The 20,201-nt window shown below is 45.9% G+C and overlaps 1 protein-coding gene across 1 annotated transcript in view; it reads left to right on the top strand.

Annotated features, from left to right (window-relative positions):
• The window catches only part of LOC134346728 (H-2 class II histocompatibility antigen, E-S beta chain-like), a 44,436-nt gene that overhangs the window by 9,307 nt on the left and 14,928 nt on the right, over nucleotides 1-20,201 (top strand). The window contains exons 2-4 of the mRNA XM_063048294.1: nucleotides 6,486-6,752; nucleotides 12,259-12,543; nucleotides 19,672-19,788. Coding sequence (XP_062904364.1) covers nucleotides 6,486-6,752; nucleotides 12,259-12,543; nucleotides 19,672-19,788 — 669 coding nt within the window. The remainder of the gene's footprint in view (nucleotides 1-6,485; nucleotides 6,753-12,258; nucleotides 12,544-19,671; nucleotides 19,789-20,201) is intronic.

Below are 20,201 nucleotides of genomic sequence, written 5' to 3'. Positions count from 1 at the left end.
TTCCTCAAGGGTCAGTATTTTGACCTCTGCTTTTCACATTGTAGTGGTGTTCCTCGGAGGTCAATATTGGGACTGCTACTTTTTGCATTGTTTGTCAACCATTTGAGTAATGGAATTGATGGCCTTGTGGAAAAGTTTGTGGATGATACAAAGATAGGTGGAGGAGTAGGTAGTGCTGAGGAAACATGATTGCAACAGGACTTGGACAAATTGGGAAAAATGGGCAAAAGTGTCAGATGGAATAGGTTTGGGAAATGTATGATGATGCATTTTGGTAAAAAATACAGTGCAGACTATTATCTAAATGGGGAGAAGGTTCAAACATCAGGTGCTGAGGGACTTGAGAGTCCTTGTGCAAGACTCCCAGAAGGTTAATTTACAGGTTAAGTCTGTGGTAAAGAAGGCAAATGCAATGTTGGCATTTATTTCAAGGGGAATGGAATGTAAAAGCAGTGAGATAATGCTGAGGCTTTATAAGACACTAGTCGGACTGCACTAAGAGTATTGTTAACAGTTTTGGGCCCCATATCTCAAAGGATGTGCTCTCATTGGAGAGAGTCCAGAGTTGGTTTATGGGGATGATTCTGGGAATGAAGGGGTTAATATCAGAGGTGCATTTGGCAGCTTTGGGCCTGTACTTGCTAGAATTTAGAATATGGGGAGATCTCATTGAAGCCTACTGAAGGTTTAAAGGACTAAAGTGGATGTGGAGAGGATATTTTCTCTAGTTCTCCAGAACTAGAGGGCACAGCCTCAAAATTGAGGGATGACCCTTTAGAACAGGGGTATGGAGGATTTTTTTTAGCCAGAGTAGTAAATATGTGGAATGCTCTGCCGCAGACTATGGTGGATGCAAGATCCATACATGTATTTAAAGTGGAAATTGATAGTTTCCTGATCGGTCAGGGCATCGGAGGATGTGGTGAGAAGGTGGGTGTATGAGGTTGAGTGGGATCTGCCATGATAAAATAGTGGACTGGACTTCATAGACTGAGTGGCCTAATTCTGCTTCTATGTCTTGTGGTACCTCTTTCCTGGTAGTGGTAATCAGAAAATGGTATGTCCAGGGTGGTAAAGAGGTGTGTGGCATGTTTGGCTTTGACTATTGGTGTTGAATAAGTTTACTAGAGCCACATTTGGAGTATGGCGGGCAACTCTAGTCACTGCATTACAAGGATGTGGAGGCCTTGGAGAAGCTGAGCAAAAGGTACAACTGGATGTTGCCTGGATTAGAGTATTAGCTATAAGAAGCAAAATTGGATTGTTTGCTGTACTATTGGAGGCAGTGGGTAGACCTAACAGATGTTCAAGGTACATTTATTATTGCATGTATATTCTACTGTATACATCCTTGAGATTTGTCATCTTGTAGGCAGCCACAAAACAAACACAATAGAATAATTTAAAAGCCAATAGAATGAAGACTGTCAAAGACCCAACGTGCAGAAAAATTCTGCAAACAATAAAAGTAAACAAGTAATACTCAGAGCATGAACCAGAGCTCCTTAAAGTGAATCCACAGCCACGAAGCCAGTTCACTGGTGTAAAGCCTGATGGCTGTAGGCCACAGCTTCAGAAGCAAACAAATCTCATGGAGCAGTGAGCTGAACACTGGCCCATCCCCCATCCCTGGGTCCAATACCCTGACCTGTTCAATCTGGACAGGCTCTTAAATTGGCCAAACTTCAGCTCAATCCTTTATCTTGGGCCTTAGCCCCACTGCCTCAATCTGACCCCAAGTCTGCTCCAGCAATGGCCACTGCAACCGTACCCCCAGGACTTCAATTCGCTAAATGCCCCAAGATGAAGCATAAACACCAGGTTGTACAGTTGGTTCAAAAGTAGCTTGCAAGGGGAAATTGCAGCCTGATAAAATATATTTTGAAGCACAGGCAGATGTGTCTTGAGATTGGAGAATCATAAAGGACAATATTTGGTCAGGCATGATCTTGCTGACTTAAAGTATTGATCAGCCTGGTCTGGTTTGATCTTGAAGTGCTGCTTAAGTTTAATTGAATGGCTGCTGCATTTGTCCCTATATCCTTTTTCCAAAAGATTACATTATTTGCTTTTCTCCAGTGCTTTCCATTTTTTCTTATGGAAAGGCTGGCAGGTATCTTTGCAATTTTCTGCTCCACCTTCCTCAGTGAAGGACACACCATCTGGACTGGATTACTTTATACTTGATCTCAGCTGTTGCCCCATTTCCCTGTCCTGTAGCAACTCCCTGAAATCTGCTTTCAAGGCCTCTACCCTTTCTCTACCTTTGTTGTTGGTACCAATATGTACCATGACCTCTGGCTGCTTGCCCTCTCATTTCACGATATTGTGGACATGCTCTGAAATATCATGAACCCTGGCCACTGGGAGGCAAACTACCATCCTTGTTTCTTTCACCTGTGTTCAGCCCAGTTCAAACTTGTATTATCAACTTGATATCACATTGTTTCTAATTTGCCCTTTTATTTGGGGATGCCAAGTATTGCATAAATATACTTGGCGATGTTATTTGGCATCTGGAAGTGCCTGTCGTGAGTAATGTGCATCCCTAATTGCCTTGGGTATGGTGATGAGTCAGTGCCTTGAACTGGTGAGGGGCGTAGGGCTGTTAAGGTGGGAATTCCTTAGTGTGTGCATGTTGGGGCATCAGGAGAAGTCACTCACTACTGGATACCCAGTCTTGGAGCTGCTCTTTAGCCATAGTATTTGAGTGGGTAGGTGATCAATGCTATTTCCCGGAATGTTATGGTGGTGGGGCAGGGGCTGGAGATGACAGTAACATCACTAACTATCAAGAGGAGGTTAAACTTGCATTGGAGACCATGCCTGGCAGTTGTGCCAGGAGTGTTTACCTGCTTCATCAGTCCGTTGAATATTGTCCAGATTTTCCTGCCTATAGGTGAACCCTGCTTCATTTGGTGAGGAATTGTATTCAGAATTAAACCTTGTGACATTGTCATTGAACATCCCCTATATTCCTGACCTTACAATGGAAGGAAGGTTACTGATGAAGTGGCTGTAGCTGGCTGGTCCCAGGGTCCTGTCCTGAGGGACTCCTGCAGGATATCTTGGTACTAAAGTGACTGACTTCTGACAACCACAATTTGGTTGTCTGTGTGTGACCTTTGATCAGGGCTGGCAAGGGACATTGTGATGACCTAAGGTGGTTTCTCTCCACAGATGCTATCTGCCCTGTGGATTTTAACATTTGTAATTTTTGCATTGGTTGCTCTACCATCCTCTGTGGGAATGTACCTGGACTGAAAAATCTCCCTACTGAAGAATAGCTTCAGTATTTTAGATTGACAACCTGTTTCTGGTTTACCTGAACCAGATCCTCCTGTCCCACTGGAGTATTTGTCCTGCTGTACTCCATTTCCTCCTTGCTGTTGGACTACTTTGCACAGAGGAGGCCATCCTGGGCTAGTTGTGGTATTTACTGTTTTTGGATTTGGTGGTTTACACAACTGATGTATACATGGAAGGCAACATCAAATGCAGATGCAGTTGTCTTCCTGCTGTGTCTCTGACAGTGAGATGTGAATTGGCCATTATGTTCAAAATTTTGCACCTCCACTGTAAATATTACAGGGTTCAACCAATGCTGACAGTTCCCATTTGCCCTGCAAGGAACATGCCTTGTATTGAGCCCTGCTGTTTAAACCAGGGGCCCAATCTGCCTCATTCCAGCACTGAGGTAAAAGCCAACACTTAGGCAATGATTTATTTCCACAACAAATGACCATGGCTCTGTAAAACAAGCTTCATTGAACTGCAGGCACCCAGCAGCAGAGTGCAAGTGGAGCTTAATGGCTGTAAAAGATTCAACCAGTGATCCTTGTAGATTCCAGCACAGATCTGATGTACCTGCCAGAACTTGACTGAGGGCTAGGGGAGATGCTGCTCACAATGTCAGTAGTATTTAATACATCAATCCCACATACAGATCTCAACCCACTTAATACTAAAAATCCCATCGTACCAAACTGAGCAAGGTTCTGTTAGGAAAAAATTCTTCCAGACCACCATTTGCTCTGCCTCATGCTCATTGTTGTCTCTGAGCATTCCATACCATCTTACCCAGTCACTTCCTCTGCTTATCTTAGCTTGCAGTCCCTCCAATTAAATCTAGGCCCAGTTTCACTACACATCCCAACTGCCATCAAACTCCTTTACCTGTGCACTAATACTGTTCAGTCTCCCTCAGATGTTCAAGTAACTTTATTATTAAAGTACATATACTATATGATGTGCTACCCTGAGGTTATATCAGGCATTCAGAGTATATGCAAAGAAACGCAATAGAATCAATGAAAACCACAAAGATGAACAAACAACCAATGTGCAAAAGACAAACTGTGGAACTACAAAAATAAGCATTAAATACAGGATTTCCCCCGCCATCCGAAGGTAGAATGTTCCTATGAAACGGATCGTAAGCCGAAATGTCGTAAAGTGAAGAAGCAATTACCATTTATTTACATGGGAAAATTTTGAGCATTCGCAGACCCAAAAATAACCTACCAAATCATGCCAAATAACACAAAACCTAAAATAACAGTAACATAGTAAAAGCAGGAATGATGATAAATACACAGCCTATATAAAGTAGAAATACTTTTCCACAATCATCGCTGGCACTGTTCTCCGAAGCACAAATCTCACGCAAGCGCCGTTGGCAAAAGCACTCTCTCCAGTAACCTTTAAACTATGAAGCTGCCAAATCATACCAAATAACACATAAAAATACACAGCCTATATAAAGTAGAAATAATGTATGTACAGTGTAGTATCACTTACTGGAATTGGGAAAGCACGGAGCACACTGGTGTGTTAGACTTGTCGGAGTTTGGGTGGTGCAGTGGCCCCCACTCTCCAAGCCACCGAGCGATACATTACCACGAAGCACGCAGGGGTCCAGCGGTAGCTGGAAGGCACACAGCACATCTTTAAGAAAAAAGCCAAAATAAACATGCTAATTAATTACGTGCCGCCCGACACGTAATTGTCGGCCCAGATCAGTGCCGATTGCCCATTGCATAGCCTTTGATCTGGGCTGACATTTATGTGTTGGGTGGCACCTAATTAATTAGCATGTTTATTTTGGCTTTTTTCTTAAAGGTGAGCTGTGTGTCTCCCAACTTCTTCATTCTCCACGAATCGGTATCTGTACGTGGCCTGGGTGTTGGGGTGGTGGGACACTGGGGTGTCATCTCGTCGTCTGTTTCCATTAGAGCAGGCAGCTCATCTTCTCCTGTGACTACCTGCCTCGATGTCAAAGTTCATCGTCTGCTGTGGCTGATGTGGAAGGCTTGCTTGACTGCTGAGCCTCGCGTATTTTTCTATCATACAGTTCTTTGTAAGCACTCAAACCATCCTGCAAATGCTGTATCCCCTAAACCGATGTACCCTTTGAAAATTAAAGTTGTACTTTATCATTACTCATTCGGTTTCGATTGTTATCCTTTCCTCTTCCAATTGCCTCAGCTCTTCATCTATCAGTTCTTGGTCATGCGATGCCAAAACCTCTTCAGCAACATCTTCGTCAGCTTCCACAAGCCAAACTCGCGTTGTCCTTACTCTGTTCACCAGGATCAAAATGCTTTATTGTGTCTAATTTTACACTAAGTGTAACACCCTTATGAGCTCTTTCAAGCTTTTCCAATACCTCAGAACTCCTCTTGCAAACGGCTGCTCACAGGCATGTGTTAAAGCAATGCTGCTCCGAATCTGGGGGAGAGTGGCTGCTCGGGGCGCGCGCTACCTTTTATCGCGCTCTAGATTTTTTTCATAACAGTGAAAACACCTGTTAGCGAAAACAGGGTACTAATGTAGGTCTTTCGTAACAGTGAGGTTTCGTAAAGCAAACGTTCAAAAAGCGGGGGACACCTGTATCAGAGCATGTTGATAACTACTTGAAAGTGAGTCCATAGATTGTGGGATGAGTTCTGTTTGAGTGAGTGAAGTCAGACCCTCTGGTTCAAGGGTCTAATGTGGGATCTAAGGCTCCAGTACCACCACCCTGATGGTAGCAGCAAGAAGGGAGCATGGCCTGGATGGTGGGGATCTTGGCTGATGGAAACTGCTTTCATGCAGCAGTGCTTGTATGTAATTTTCAAATTGTGCCTTTCCCCAAAACCTCCACGTCCCTCCCTTCCCTGCCTTTGCAAACGGCTGACCCCCTAGTATTATCTCTGCCCAGGATCTTGACAGGCACTCCCTGAATTAGTTCCCACAACCCTTGCCCCCACTGTGGAAACAGCTGGAACAGTGACAACTGCCCCTCCTGCTTCTCTCCCCCCCCCCCCCCCCCAGTTGGCTCAGGCCCTTGGGTTATGGGGTGGGAGTGTCGGGGACCACTCGGGAGGTGCAGGTTGCACAGGTCAGTGTGGGGTGGGAAGAGATGACCTGCCATCCCCCGGGAGAGTGGCTCCTCTGAACCAGGGAAGTGGTGTCTGGTGTAGGAATAACTGTCTTTCTTCCAGGGGCCAACTCTGTTTGCCACAGGCAGGGCTGTCTGTTTAACAGCAGTGCCACCGGAGGATGGACCTTCATCTTTCAGGATTACTACAACAGAGAGCTGACTTTCTACTATGACTTTGGCCAGAAGAAGTTCGTGGCAGCAAAGCCATGGATGCAGGGGATTGTGGACAGGTTGAACAAGGATGAAGCGGAAGCGACATACCAGGGCGGGATCCGTGTGTGTGAGAACAACATCCCCATTGTTGAAAAATGGGTGCTGCCCCGGAGAGGTAAGTGGTATTGTGGTGTGAGGAAGCAAATGGTGGCTCCCTGGAACTGTTCCAATGCTGAGGAGGTCCCCAGTATCTAGGCCATCCTGGGTGGGAGATACGGTATGTACACTGCAGCCCTAATGGCAACTGTTAACACTGAACCATAGCCCCTCATCTCCTCCTTTCTGGTCCCCCCCCCCCCCCCCGGGTTTAATCTACCAGGCTCTGGGTTCCAACCCTGATTTTAAAAAAAAAAACAAACAAACTAGTGGGTGGCCTGGCATTCCAGATTTGGAGGCCTGAATCGTGAGCCAACTGCAGAGACTGGAGGTTCTATGGGTTGGTTACAGAGCACAGACAAGCCTTTGGCCCACTGTTTCAATGCTGACCAAGTCCACATTTCTACTAACACCAAATGAGATGCCTGATACATTTGGTGTGTCAGTTTAAAGCAGGATATACCTGTAATGGGTAGTGCAACAGATGTTCACTAGGTTATTTCCCAGAATGGTGGCATTCTCTGCCCAGAAGGATTGCTGGTTGTTCTGAATTCCTAGAATGGATTGCTATTTAAAGGGATTAAATATGAAATTGGTGCAGAGGTAGAAAAAAAGCCATTGTTTAATTGAATGATAGTTGGCACAGGGGATGAAAAGCCTTCTGTTTCATTCCCTGGCTTTGTACCTCCCCAAGTGTATTGTCCTTTGTCTTCTCCCCACCACACGCCCCCCCCCCCCACCACGTGGCCATTTCTTGACTGTGGAGTCAATTAGTTAGTAGCTTCCCAATTCATTCCTCCCTTTATTCATGATCCAGTGGTAACAGTTCCCTTTTATGATCTAGTCATGTCAGTCAAAAATGCATCATACAGTTTCTTTTCCCAGTTTTGGAACAGAAACAAACCTTTTTGACCTCATAACTGCAACAAACCAAACGCCAGAAGTAAACTAAATGCAATGCTCTGCAGATGCTGGGGTCAAAGCAATACTCACAACACGCTGGAGGAACTCAGCAGGTTGGGCAGCATCCGTGGAAACGATCAGTGAACGTTTCGGGCCGGAACCCTTCGTCAGGACTGAAGAGGGAAGGGGCAGAGGCCCTATAAAGAAGGTGGGGGGGGTGGGAAGGAGAAGGCTGGGAGGTTCCAGGTGAAAAACCAGTAAGGGGAAAGATAAAGGGGTGGGGGAGGGGAAGCAGGGAGGGGATGGGCAGGAAAGGTGAAGAAGGAATAGGGGAAAACAATGGGTAGTAGAAAGAGGCAGAACCATGAGGGAGGTGATAGGCAGCTGGGGGAGGGGGCAGAGTGAAATAAGGGAAGGGGATTACCAGAAGTTGAAGAATTATGTTCATACCAAGGGGCTGGAGACTACCTAGACAGTATACCCCTCTTCAGTCCTGACAAAGGGTTCCAACCTGAAACGTTGACTGATCGTTTCCACGGATGCTGCCTGACCTGAGTTCCTCCAGCGTGTTGAAAAGTAAACTAAATCTCTTCTGCCTGTACACAAGTACCATCTGTCATTCCTTTTATATTCACATTGAAGTTACAGCTGTACCTGCTTCTAACGTTCTCTTGATAGTAAGTTCCAGGCAACTGCCCCTCTGCTTATAATTTTAAAACTGTCCTGTGCATCTATCAGGTCTCCCCTTGATTTCTCTGGGTGGGATGGGAGGGAAAGAAATCGGTTTGTCCAATCCCCTTGCCCTCACTGATGTAAATGGCATCCTAATGGGCCTCTTCACACTCTCTAGTGCCCCCACAACTTTCCTGTAATGGGGTGACAGTACTCCAAGTGCACTCTAACCTAAATTTTATACAATCACACCATGACTTGCTGTTACCCAGTGCACCATTCAATAAAAGCATCCACATGCCTTGCTCAAACAAGAAAATCTGCAGATGCTGGAAATTCAAGCAACACACACAAAATACAGTGGAACGCAGCAGGCCAGGCAGCATCTATAGGAAGAAATACAGTCAACCTTTCGGGTCAAGACACTTTGTCAGGACTAACAGAAAAGAGATCGTAAGAGATTTGGGAGGGGGAGACCCAGAATGATAGAAGACAAGAGGGGGAGGGATGAAGCTAAGAGCTGGGAAGTTGATTGGCAAAAGGGAGAAGGGGAGTATCATAGGATGGAAGGCCTTGGAAGAAAAAGGGGGAGGGGAGCACCAGAGGAAGATGGGGAATAGGCAACAGTTATTGTGAGAGGGAAAGAGGAAAAATAAATAAGGGATTGGGTAAGAAGGGGAGGCAACACTTCACCTGTGAGTCTGTTGGTGTGATATACTGTGTCCGGTGTGGCCTTCTATATATTGGTGAGACCCGGTGCAGACTGGGAGACCATTTTGCTGAACACCTACGCTCTGTCCACCAGAGGAAGCAGGATCTCCCAGTGGTCACACATTTTAATTCCACGTCCCATTCCCATTCCGATATATCAATCCATGGCGCCCCTACTGTCGAGATGAAGCCACTCAGGTTGGAGGAACCACACCTTGTATTCCGGCAGCACACACAAAATGCTGGAGGAACGCAGCAGGCCAGGCAGCATCTATAGGAAGAGGTACAGTAGATGTTTCGGGCTGGGACCCTTAGTCAGAACTAACTGAAAGAAGAGATGGTAAGAGATTTGAAAGGGGAAGGGGGAGGGGGAGATCTGAAATGATAGGGGAAGAGCTGGAAATTTGATTGGCAAAAGGATACCGGGATGGAGAAGGGGGGAGGATCATGGGACTGGAAGCCTGGGGAGAAAGAAAACGGTGGGGTGGGGGGGCGGTAAGAGGAGATCAGAGGGTGGAGAGCAGGCAAGGAGTTCTAGTGAGGGATAGGAGGAGAAAAATGTATATGAAAAATATTAACTAAGGGATGGGGTGTGAAGGGGAGGCGGGGCATTAGCAGAAGTTTGAGAGGTCAATATTCATATCATCAGGTTGGAGGCTACGCAGACGGGGATATAAGGTGTTCCTCCAACCTGAGTGTGGCTTCATCTTGACAGTGGAGGAGGCTGTGGCTAGACATATCAGAATGGGATGTGGAATTAATGTGTGGCCACTGGGAGATCCTGCTTTCTCTGGCAGACAGAGCGTAGGTGTTCAGCAAAACGATCTCCCATTCTGCGTTGGGTCTCGCCAATATATAGAAGGCCACATCGGGAGCACCGGACACAGTATATCACCCCAGCCGACTCACAGGTGAAGTGTCGCCTCACCTGGAAGGACTGTCTGGGGCCCTGAATGGGGGTGAGGGAGGAAGTGTAAGGGCATGTGTAGCACTTGTTCTGCTTACAAGGATAAGTGCCGGGAGGGAGATCGGTGGGAAGGGATGGGGGGACGAATGGACAAGGGAGTCGCGTAGGGAGCGATCCCTGTGGAAAGTAGAGGTGGGGGGGGAGGGAAAGATGTGCTTGGTGGTGGGATCCCATTGGAGGTGGCGGAAGTCACAAAATTGTATGTTGGATACAGAGGCTAGTGGAGTGGTAGGAGAGGACTAGGGGAACCCTATTTCTGGTGGGGGTGGCGGGAGGATGGAGTGAGAGCAGATGTACGTGAAATGGGAGAGATGCATTTGAGAGCAGAGTTGATGGTGGAGAAAGGGAAGCCTCTTTGTTTTTATAAATAAATAAAGAAATCTCCTTCATCCTGGAATGAAAAGCCTCATCCTAAGAGCAGATGCAGCAGAGATGGAGGAATTGCGAGAAGGGGACGGCATTTTTGCAAGAGACTGGGTGGGAAGAGGAACAATCCAGGTAGCTGTGAGTCCGTCGGCTTATAGTAGACATCAGTCGATAAGCTGTCTCCAGAGATGGAGACAGAAGGATCCAGAAAGGGGAGGGAGGTGTTGGAAATGGACCAGGTAAACTTGAGGGCAGGGTGAAAGTTGGAGGCAAAGTTAATGAAGTCAACGAGCTCAGCATGCGTGCAGGAAGCAGCACCAATGCAGTTGTCGATGTAGTGAAGGAAAAGTGGGGGACAGATACCAGAATAGGCACGGAACATGGACTGTTCCACAAAGCCAACAAAAAGGCAGGCATAGCTGGGAGCCATACAGGTGCCCATAGCTACACCTTTAGTCTGGAGGAAGTGGGAGGAGCCAAAGGAGAAATTGTTAAGAGTAAGGACTAATTCTGCTAGACAGCAGAGTGGTGGTAGTGGGGAACTGGTTGGGACTGGAATCCAAAAAGAAGTGGAGTGCTTTGAAACCTTACTTGTATCCCGTCTGGATAGCCTCCAACCTGATGGCATGAACATTGATATCTAACTTCCGTTAATACCACCCTCCCCTTACCTCATCTCTTATTTTTCCTCTTGTTCCCTCTCTCAATAACTCCTTGCCTGTTCTCTATCTTCCTCTGGTGCTCCCCTCCCCCTTGCTTTCTTCCAAGGCCTTCTGTCTTATGATACTCCCCCTTCTCCCTTTTGCCAATCAAGTTCCCAGCTCTTAGTTTCATCCTCCACCCCCCCCCCCCACCCCAGTCTTCTATCATCTCGGGTCTCCCCCTCCCACTTTCAAATCTCTTAACTATCTCTTTTTTTCTGTTAGTCTCAACCCAAAAATGTTGACTGTACTTCCTATAGATGCTGCCTGGCCTGCTGCATTCCACCGGGGGGTGGGGGGTGGTGCGGGGTGTGTGTTCTACTTTCAAGAAGCAATGGACTTGAACCTCAAGATCCCTCTGTCAATGCTGTTAAGGGGCCTACCATTTATAGCATACATCCCCTTGAGCATCTCAAAGTACAGCATCTCACCTCAGATTAAATTCCTCTGCTATTTCTGTCCATATCTATAACTGCTCTATTTCCTGTATCCTTTGATGGACCTTGCACTGTCTCTAACTCCACTAAACATTGGGTCATCTGCAAACTCACTGACCCACCATTCACGTTTTCATCAGTTATTAATATACCTGTTGAAGTATTGTGTTCTGCAGGTTCTGGTTATGTGTAATCTACTAGTTAATGTCCTACCTTTTGACTCTTGTACATGTTGGGATTAAATTTCACCTGTTCATGAAATTTAGGGATTTACTATTTCATGAAAGAAAATTGCCTTTGGTTGCTAGCTGTCAGTATCCCCATTCTAAAACACTCTACCTCGCTGAAGAATGGATGGGGAATCCTCTGGACATTCAGTAATAGCATCTGATGCTAGTCTTCTGAACAGTTGGTTTCTGCCTCTGACTGCCACAACATTGGGCTACTGTTAGACAAGTTTTAGGCACAGTGGGGATTGTGGGCTCAGTGCAGGAGTTTTGTAAATCAGGAAACCATTGGGTTGTTGGCTGCTTCATAATGAGCTGCTTCTATGACAGTGGATAAATACTGTGCAGTTGTGGCAAAGCCTGAGATGTGCTGCCCCTATAATTAGTCATTTGGAATCTCCACCTTCTCTGGATTAATCTCCAGAATCAGTATCTTAATCAGCATTCTGCAGCTGGGTGATAGTAGAGGTTTTTGGTAAGTGGTGACCACACAGGTGGTCTGAGGTTGCCCTATTCCACATGTTTAACTTTATCTCTCCAGTTGAACCCGAGATCACCATCCGACCTAAAGTCTCGCCCTCCCAGTCAGGGCAGCTGGCCCTGCTCACCTGTCATGTCACTGGGTTTTACCCTCCGGAGATTGAAGTCAAGTGGCTGAAGAACGGAGCCCCAGTCCCTGCTGGAGCCATCAATACAGTCCTGTTGTCAGATGGTGATTGGACATACCAGGTGGAGGAACTCCTGCAGTATGACCCAGTGTCTGGGGATAAATACACCTGTCACGTGGAGCACAGCAGCCTGACGGAGCCCATGACCATGGACTGGGGTAAGTGCAGAACAGCTGGAGCCAGTGCTCTGTGCAGTCTTTGTCTTTGCTTGTTTACTAATTTCTTCATTGTCTTTGTGCCTTGTCTGTTTTTAGTAAAAAGTACATCTCTTCCAAAGGAACTTTCCAAATATCTTTTTGGACAATGTCATTCACTAGGCCTGCTATGAATTCAAACACATCTTCCCTTTGCCCTAATGTAAATGTGCACAATATCTTTCCATTAGAGCTTACATCAAAGTTTCTGGTGAACGCAGCAGGCCAGGCAGCAGAGTCTCGGCCTGAAACGTCGACTGCGCCTCTTCCTATAGATGCTGCCTGGCCTGCTGCGTTCACCAGCAACTTTGATGTAAGCTTGAATTTCCAGCATCTGCAGAATTCCTGTTGTTTGCATCTTTCCATTAGAGCCAAGTTTGCAACTATGGAAATAACAATATTTACTTTCTCCTCCACTCTTTATTCCAGTTTATCTCCCCCTAGCCTTTTCCAATAGTTCCGACATACTTTGCCATAAATAATATATATTTTAGTGATACAGTGTGGAGTAGGCCCTTCCAACTCTTCAAACCACACTGCCCCAGTGACCACCCCCCCCCCAACAAACCTGATTAACCCTAACCTAATCATGGCTCAATTTACAATGAGCACTTGACCTACTTGGTATATCTTTGGGCTGTGGGAGAAAGCTGGAATACTTGGTGATAACCCACTTATTCCAAGCAGACTGTGTACAAACTACTTACGGCACTGATTATTATTAAACCCGCCGATAAGGGGGGTGCTGTTGTAGTCTGGTGTACTGACCTCTACCTTGCCGAGGCACAGCGACAACTCGCGGATACCTCCTCTTATTTACCCCTCAATCGTGACCCCACTAAGGAGCACCAGGCCACTGTCTCCCACACCATCACCGACTTTATCCGCTCGGGATCTCCCATCCACTGCTACCAACCTTATAGTTCCCACACCCCGCACTTCCTGTTTCTACCTCCTACCCAAGATCCACAAACCTGCCTGTCCTGGCAGACCTATTGTCTCAGCTTGCTCCTGCCCCACTGAACTCGTTTCTGCATACCTCGACACAGTTTTATCCCCCCTTATCCAATCTCTTCCTACCTATGTCCGTGACACTTCTCACGCTCTTAAACTTTTCGATGATTTTAAGTTCCCTGGCCCCCACCGCTTTATTTTCACCATGGATGTCCGGTCCCTATATACTTCCATCCCCCATCAGGAAGGTCTCAAAGCTCTACGCTTTTTGGATTCCAGACCTAATCAGTTCCCCTCTATCACCACTCTGCTCTGTCTAGCGGAATTAGTCCTTAATCTTAATAATTTCTCCTTTGGCTCCTCCCACTTCCTCCAAACTAAAGGTGTAGCTATGGGCACCCGTATGGGTCCTAGCTATGCCTGCCTTTTTGTTGGGTTTGTGGAACAATCTATGTTCCGTGCCTATTCTGGTATCTGTCCCCCACTTTTCCTTCACTACATCGATGACTGCATTGGCGCTGCTTCCTGCACGCATGCAGAACTCGTTGACTTTATTAACTTTGCCTCCAACTTTCACCCTGCCCTCAAGTTTACCTGGTCCATTTCTGACACCTCCCTCCCCTTTCTAGATCTTTCTGTCTCTGACTCTGGAGACAGCTTATCCACTGATGTCTACTATAAGCCTACTGACTCTCACAGCTATCTGGACTATTCCTCTTCTCACCCTGTCTCTTGCAAAAACGCCATCCCCTTCTCGCAATTCCTCCGTCTCCACCGCATCTGCTCTCAGGATGAGGCTTTTCATTCTAGGATGAGGGAGATGTCTTCCTTTTTTAAAGAAAGGGGCTTCCCTTCCTCCACTATCAACTCTGCTCTTAAACGCATCTCCCCTATTTCACGTACATCTGCTCTCTCTATCCTCCCGCCACCCCACTAGGAATAGGGTTCCCCTGGTCCTCACCTACCACCCCACCAGCCTCTGGGTCCAACATATTATTCTCCGTAACTTCCACCACCTCCAATGAGATCCCACCACTAAACACATCTTTCCCTCTTCCCCCCCCCCCCGCATTCCACAGGGATCGCTCCCTACGCAACTCCCTTGTCCATTTGTCCCCCCCATCCCTCCCCACTGATCTCCCTCCGGGCACTTATCTGTGTAAGCAGAACAAGTGCTACACATCCCCTTCCACTTCCTCCCTTACCACCATTCAGGGCCCCAAACAGTCCTTCCAGGTGAGGCAACACTTCACCTGTGAGTCGGCTGGGGTGATTATACTGCATCCAGTGCTCCCGATGTGGCCTTTTATATATTGGTGAGACCCGACGCAGACTGGGAGACCGCTTTGCTGAACATCTACGCTCTGTCCGCCAGAGAAAGCAGGATCTCCCAGTGGCCACACATTTTAATTCCACATCCCATTCCCATTCTGACATGTCTATCCACTGCCTCCTCTACTGTAAAGATGAAGCCACACTCAGGTTGGAGGAACAACACCTTATATTCCGTCTGGGTAGCCTCCAACCTGATGGCATGAACATCGACTTCTCTAACTTCTGCTAAGGCCCCAGCTCCCCCTCGTACCCCATCTGTTACTTATTTTTATGCACACATTCTTTCTCTCACTCTCCTTTTTCTCCCTCTGTCCCTCTGAATATACCTCTTGCCCATCCTGTGCGTCCCCCCGCCTCCTTGTCTTTTTTCCCGGACCTCCTGTCCCATGATCCTTGTATCCCCTTTTGCCAATCACCTGTCCAGCTCTTGGCTCCATCCCTCCCTCTCCTGTCTTCTCCTATCATTTTGGATCTCCCCCTCCCCCTCCAACTTTCAAACCCCTTACTCACTCTTTCTTCAGTTAGTCCTGACGAAGGGTCTCGGCCTGAAACGTTGACTGCACCTCTTCCTAGAGATGCTGCCTGGCCTGCTGCGTTCACCAGCAACTTTGATGTGTGTTGCTTGAATTTCCAGCATCTGCAGAATTCCTGTTGTTTTTTACGGCACTGAAATTGAACTTTGAACTCCAGAATGCCTTGCACTAACTGCTACACTATTACAGTATTAATGCAGGATAAGAAAACTAATTCTGTTCCAATGTTTCTAATACCATTTCAAAAGCAGTTTTGATCTTGGAGGAAATCTACAGATGCTGGAAATTGAAGCAACGCAAAATGCTGGTGAATGCAGCAAGCCAGGGTCTCGGCCCAAAATGTCAACTGTACCTCTTCCTATAGATGCTGCCTGGCCTGCTGTGTTCACCAGCAGTTTTTGTGTTGATGTCAGGAATTAAGTACAGGACCCTCTGGACCCACCAACAGGTTCGGGAACATTATTTTCCCCTCAACCATCAGGCTCTTGAACCAGAGGGGATAATTTCTCTTTCCCAATCACTGAACTGTTCTCACATCCTATGGACTCTTTAATGGCTTCTTCATCTTGTTCTCTACTTATTGCATATATATTTGTACAATTTGTCTTTTGCACATTTATCATTTTTGTTGTCTTTGAGCATTGTTTCATTGTATCTTCATATTACTGAATGCCTGCAAGAAAATTAACCTGATATGTTGATGTGAATGTACTTTAATTTTACTTTGAACTTTGTTCCTATTCTGGACCACACTGGACTTTCATTACACAATGGATACTTAACCAATTGGGAACCTGATTATTGTAATTGCATCTGGAGAATTGGCCCTTGCCACATAACACACAGATGGAAGCAGCAATCCTGACCAAAAAAAAAAACCTATCCTATAAAACTGAGGTATGAATGCTCCCTCTGACACAAGTGTCACTTCTAGTCACAGGAGTGACTCTGAAGAACTGGAGGACTGCTGTGCTGACCCACTTGTGATAACAAGATTGACATCAATGCCTTCACCTGCACAGATTTTGACAATTGTTGCATAGAATGTTCAAGTTAAATGCCTATGGGATACAGGAAGGGAGAAGTTGGATTGAAATTGTGACAGGAAGTGAGTGGTAATGGTAGGTGACTGTCTGACTAAGTGTTTACCAGTAGTGATTTGTAGGGTCGGTACCATTCCTTGCTTTCTGTACCATGTCAATGTTTTGGTCCCAACTGAGCAAGTGGTTTACAAGTTCAAAGTGAAGGAGCTTTAAATTGCAAATGGAAATTGAAATGTTTAAGAAACCTAAGGATGTGTTAGGAAAAATTACATCTAAGTACTGACTAAACTAATTGGTGTTAATGGCCTGGACAGAATCAATTAGTGAAATGTCTCCAGGAAACTTTTTCAATATAGAGGGCCATATTCAGGAAGATGCAATACTCAACCTTGGATGTAGTGAAATGGCAGTCAGGGAGCACTTTGGCTTTAGTGATGCTAATTCTGTTGGATGGTGTTGGGCAAAGATGGGATAAGTTCAGTTTAGAGTCCTAAACTGAAGCATGGCTAATTGTGGGGGAACTAATGAATCTAGAGGTCAATTAGGAGAGCCTGTTTGAAGGCAAAAGAATGAATGGTGAGTGGGAGGCTTTTAAGAGCAATATATCAAGTGTCCAGGTGTTCGTGTGAAGGAACCCTAGTCAAGAGAGGCTGTGGTCAGAAATAGAAATGATACATTGGGTTTAGGAGGTAGGAGATGAGTGAATCCTTTGAATAAGGATACTCAAGGGAAATTGAGTAGTTATAACATTGATCTGGCTAGTGAAGTGAAGGAAAAGGGGTTCCTTGGTAATAAGGGTGGCTAGGGAGTGATTAAGTCCCTTTAGAGATCAGCCAGCTGGCATATGTTTTGAGCTACAGAAAATGATTTTCAACAAATTACTGACAGAACATAGCCACTCCATGATAATGAGAAGTGGAGCTGCTTTGGACAACATTCACATTACCAGGAGGTATTTGAAGCCTTGCAGTGCATCATGGTGAATAAGTCCTAGCACCTGAAGTCTATCTTTGGACTTTGATAAGCTAGAGATTAAATTGTAGAAGCCCTTGTGATATTTTTAGCCACCAAAATTCCTGAATGCTAGAAGATGGCTTAAGTTTTCTTTACGAAAGCTGGCAGGACAAAGCTAGGGAACTACAGCCCGGTCACTCTGACTTCAGTGAGGAAGTTATTGGAGGGAATTGAGTGATGGGACTTGCCAGCATTTGAGTAGGTAGTCTGATTGGAGTATGCATGGCTTTTTCATGGAAGGTCATGGCTGATATATTTGTTTTTGAAGAGGTAAACAAAAATTGGAAGGTAGTATAATGGATTTGTTCATGTTGGCTTTAAGACCTTCGAGGTCCTGCATGCAGGGCTTTTCTGAAAGGTTGGGTCTCATTAAATCCAGGGCTAGTTATGTGGGTTCAAAATTTACTTGGCGGTAAGAAGTAGAGGGGGTAGTTGTAAATTTTGTAGAATTGAAACTGATTAGTTGTCATGATAACCAGTGTGTGGGTGTTGGAAGCTTGTAAATTTCATCCAAATCAAAGTTTGAGCAGTAAATTTGCGGATGGTATGAAATTGGGTGTTGACAGTGAAGGTTACCATAAGATTACAGGAGGATTATTAGTTAGGGAAGTCTGCTGAAGAGCAGTAAATAGATTTGATACAGAAATGAGGACAACATAGGGGTCAGGGTAAAGCTGTTACAGTGCTAGCTGTAAGATGGGATTCAATTGTCTGTAAGGTGTTTGTACACTCCCCATGACTACATAGGTTTCTTCCAGGTGCTCTAGTTTCTTCCTACATTTTAAGTGTTTGGGATGGTGAGTTGTAGCCTTGCTATGTTGGCATCAGATGTGTGGTGATACTTGCAGCTGCCCTAGCACAATCATCACTGATTTGATTTGACATAACATGTTGCTGTGTGTTTTGATGTACATGTGACAAGGCTAATCTTTGCATTTGGGAAAATCAAGCCAGTGTAGGGCTTCTATGAGTGGTAGGGCACGAGAGGTTAATGGCAGGCCAAGATCGCTCTATTCAAATGCATTTCATTATATGCTGCATCACGGGTGGACCAGGTGATAAAGCATTGGCACTGGCCTTCAATAGTCAAGGTGTTAATGAGTTGGGATGTTAAATTGCTATTGTATGTTATCGATGGGGCTGCACCTGGAGTACTGTGTGGTTTTCATGCCCAGTTATAGAGCCTTGGTTAAATAGCAAGGGTGCAGAAAAGTGAGTATTGCCAGTACTGGATTGCCTGAGTGATCTCGGCTCTTTTGAGCATAGGAGAATGAGTGATCTTGTAGAAGTTTATATGGGTAACATGGATGGTAACAATCTTTACCCCAAGTTGTTCTGAAACTAGGGGTATAGATTTGGGGTGAGGGCAATGCTTAAAGGCACAGCTTTTCCTGGGGCAGTGGGTGGTGAATATATGTAACAAGCTGCCAGAGGGAATGGCTGAGGCAGGTAGAATGGTATATCTTGAGAAGCCTATGGAAGAGCAGTTCTTGGGATGGGGGCTGAATGCAGGAAATGGGTACAAAATGGGTGGACACTATAGTTGGAATGGATGCTGGGCTGAAGGGCCTCTATCTGTGCTATATTGCTCTGACGCTTTTATATTATATAAAAATAATTTGGAAACATTCAGCAAATAGCATCAATGTTTCTCATTTGGGGCCGTACACTAGCACCAGGAAATAAGTTGCTGACTTTTCATTGTTGTTAGATGCTGATTAATGTGACAGTTAATGTGCTGCACAGTTAAACTAAGTACAATGTTCTGTGTGCAGAAAGTTGTGTAAAATGTAGCCCTTCCCCAGGCTACAGGGCCTGGTGTAACACTTATCCAGGCACAGACCCTATACTGCACTACCCCTAAGATCCTGATAGATTTCACTCCTCGGGCAGAACCTTCACTCAAGTCAGTGTCCAGCAGAACACAGTACCCTGGGAGCAACCAAATGTTTGCCCTGAACCAGCAAACTCCCACATCCCACAGGATTTCTGCATTGCGCTTCTGGTGGCCCCAGAAAAGATGTGTGTGGGGGAGGGGTTAATTTCTCCACTTTCTGATTAAATATCTCCAGCTGTAGTATATGTGGACAGTGGCTGTGAGTTATTTCCCTGTTACAGATGGGGACTACTCCAGTGTCAGATCTTGCTGGTTGCGGTGTCTTGGTCCCAGACATCTCCCCATCCTGCTCTAACAAATTGTTTCCCTTGGACAGAAGTGCAGATCACGCCAGAATCAGAGAGAACAAAGATCATCGTGGGAGCATTGGGATTTGTGCTTGGGCTGCTCATCCTGCTGGCAGCAGTCATCATGAAGCTGAAGAATGCTAAAGGTGAGCTTATGTCTGAGGTGGGCACTACACCTTCTGCTTTAGGGTCTGGCTAACATGCATTCCTTTTATTCATCCACTCTACAAAGTCATAAATTGTCAAAACATAGTAGAACTATTTTAGTGAATTATCTGCCTTTTCCCAGGATCAGCACGGATGTGATGGGCTGGAGGGTCTGTCCCTGAATTTTTTTTTCTTCCTCCCCACACCCCCAATCCTCTGGGGCAGGGTGAAGCTTAGAGTGGGGGTTGTGAATCTGGACCCTCTGTCTCTGCTCCATCAATATCTGGATATTGGCTCCAGCTTCCTGTTTCCATCCCAGACTGGTGCAAGTCCAGGATGGGCTAGGACTTTTTCCCAAATCAGCAGCCATTCAATTATGTCTTGGCTGAGGACTGAGTATTCCACCCCCTGT

The sequence above is a fragment of the Mobula hypostoma genome, chromosome 5, assembly GCF_963921235.1.
Source record: "Mobula hypostoma chromosome 5, sMobHyp1.1, whole genome shotgun sequence".
In the NCBI taxonomy this organism is placed as follows: Eukaryota; Metazoa; Chordata; class Chondrichthyes; order Myliobatiformes; family Myliobatidae; genus Mobula; species Mobula hypostoma.
The sequence above is the reverse complement of the archived record's forward strand: the minus strand, read 5'-3'. Positions and strand labels throughout refer to the sequence as shown.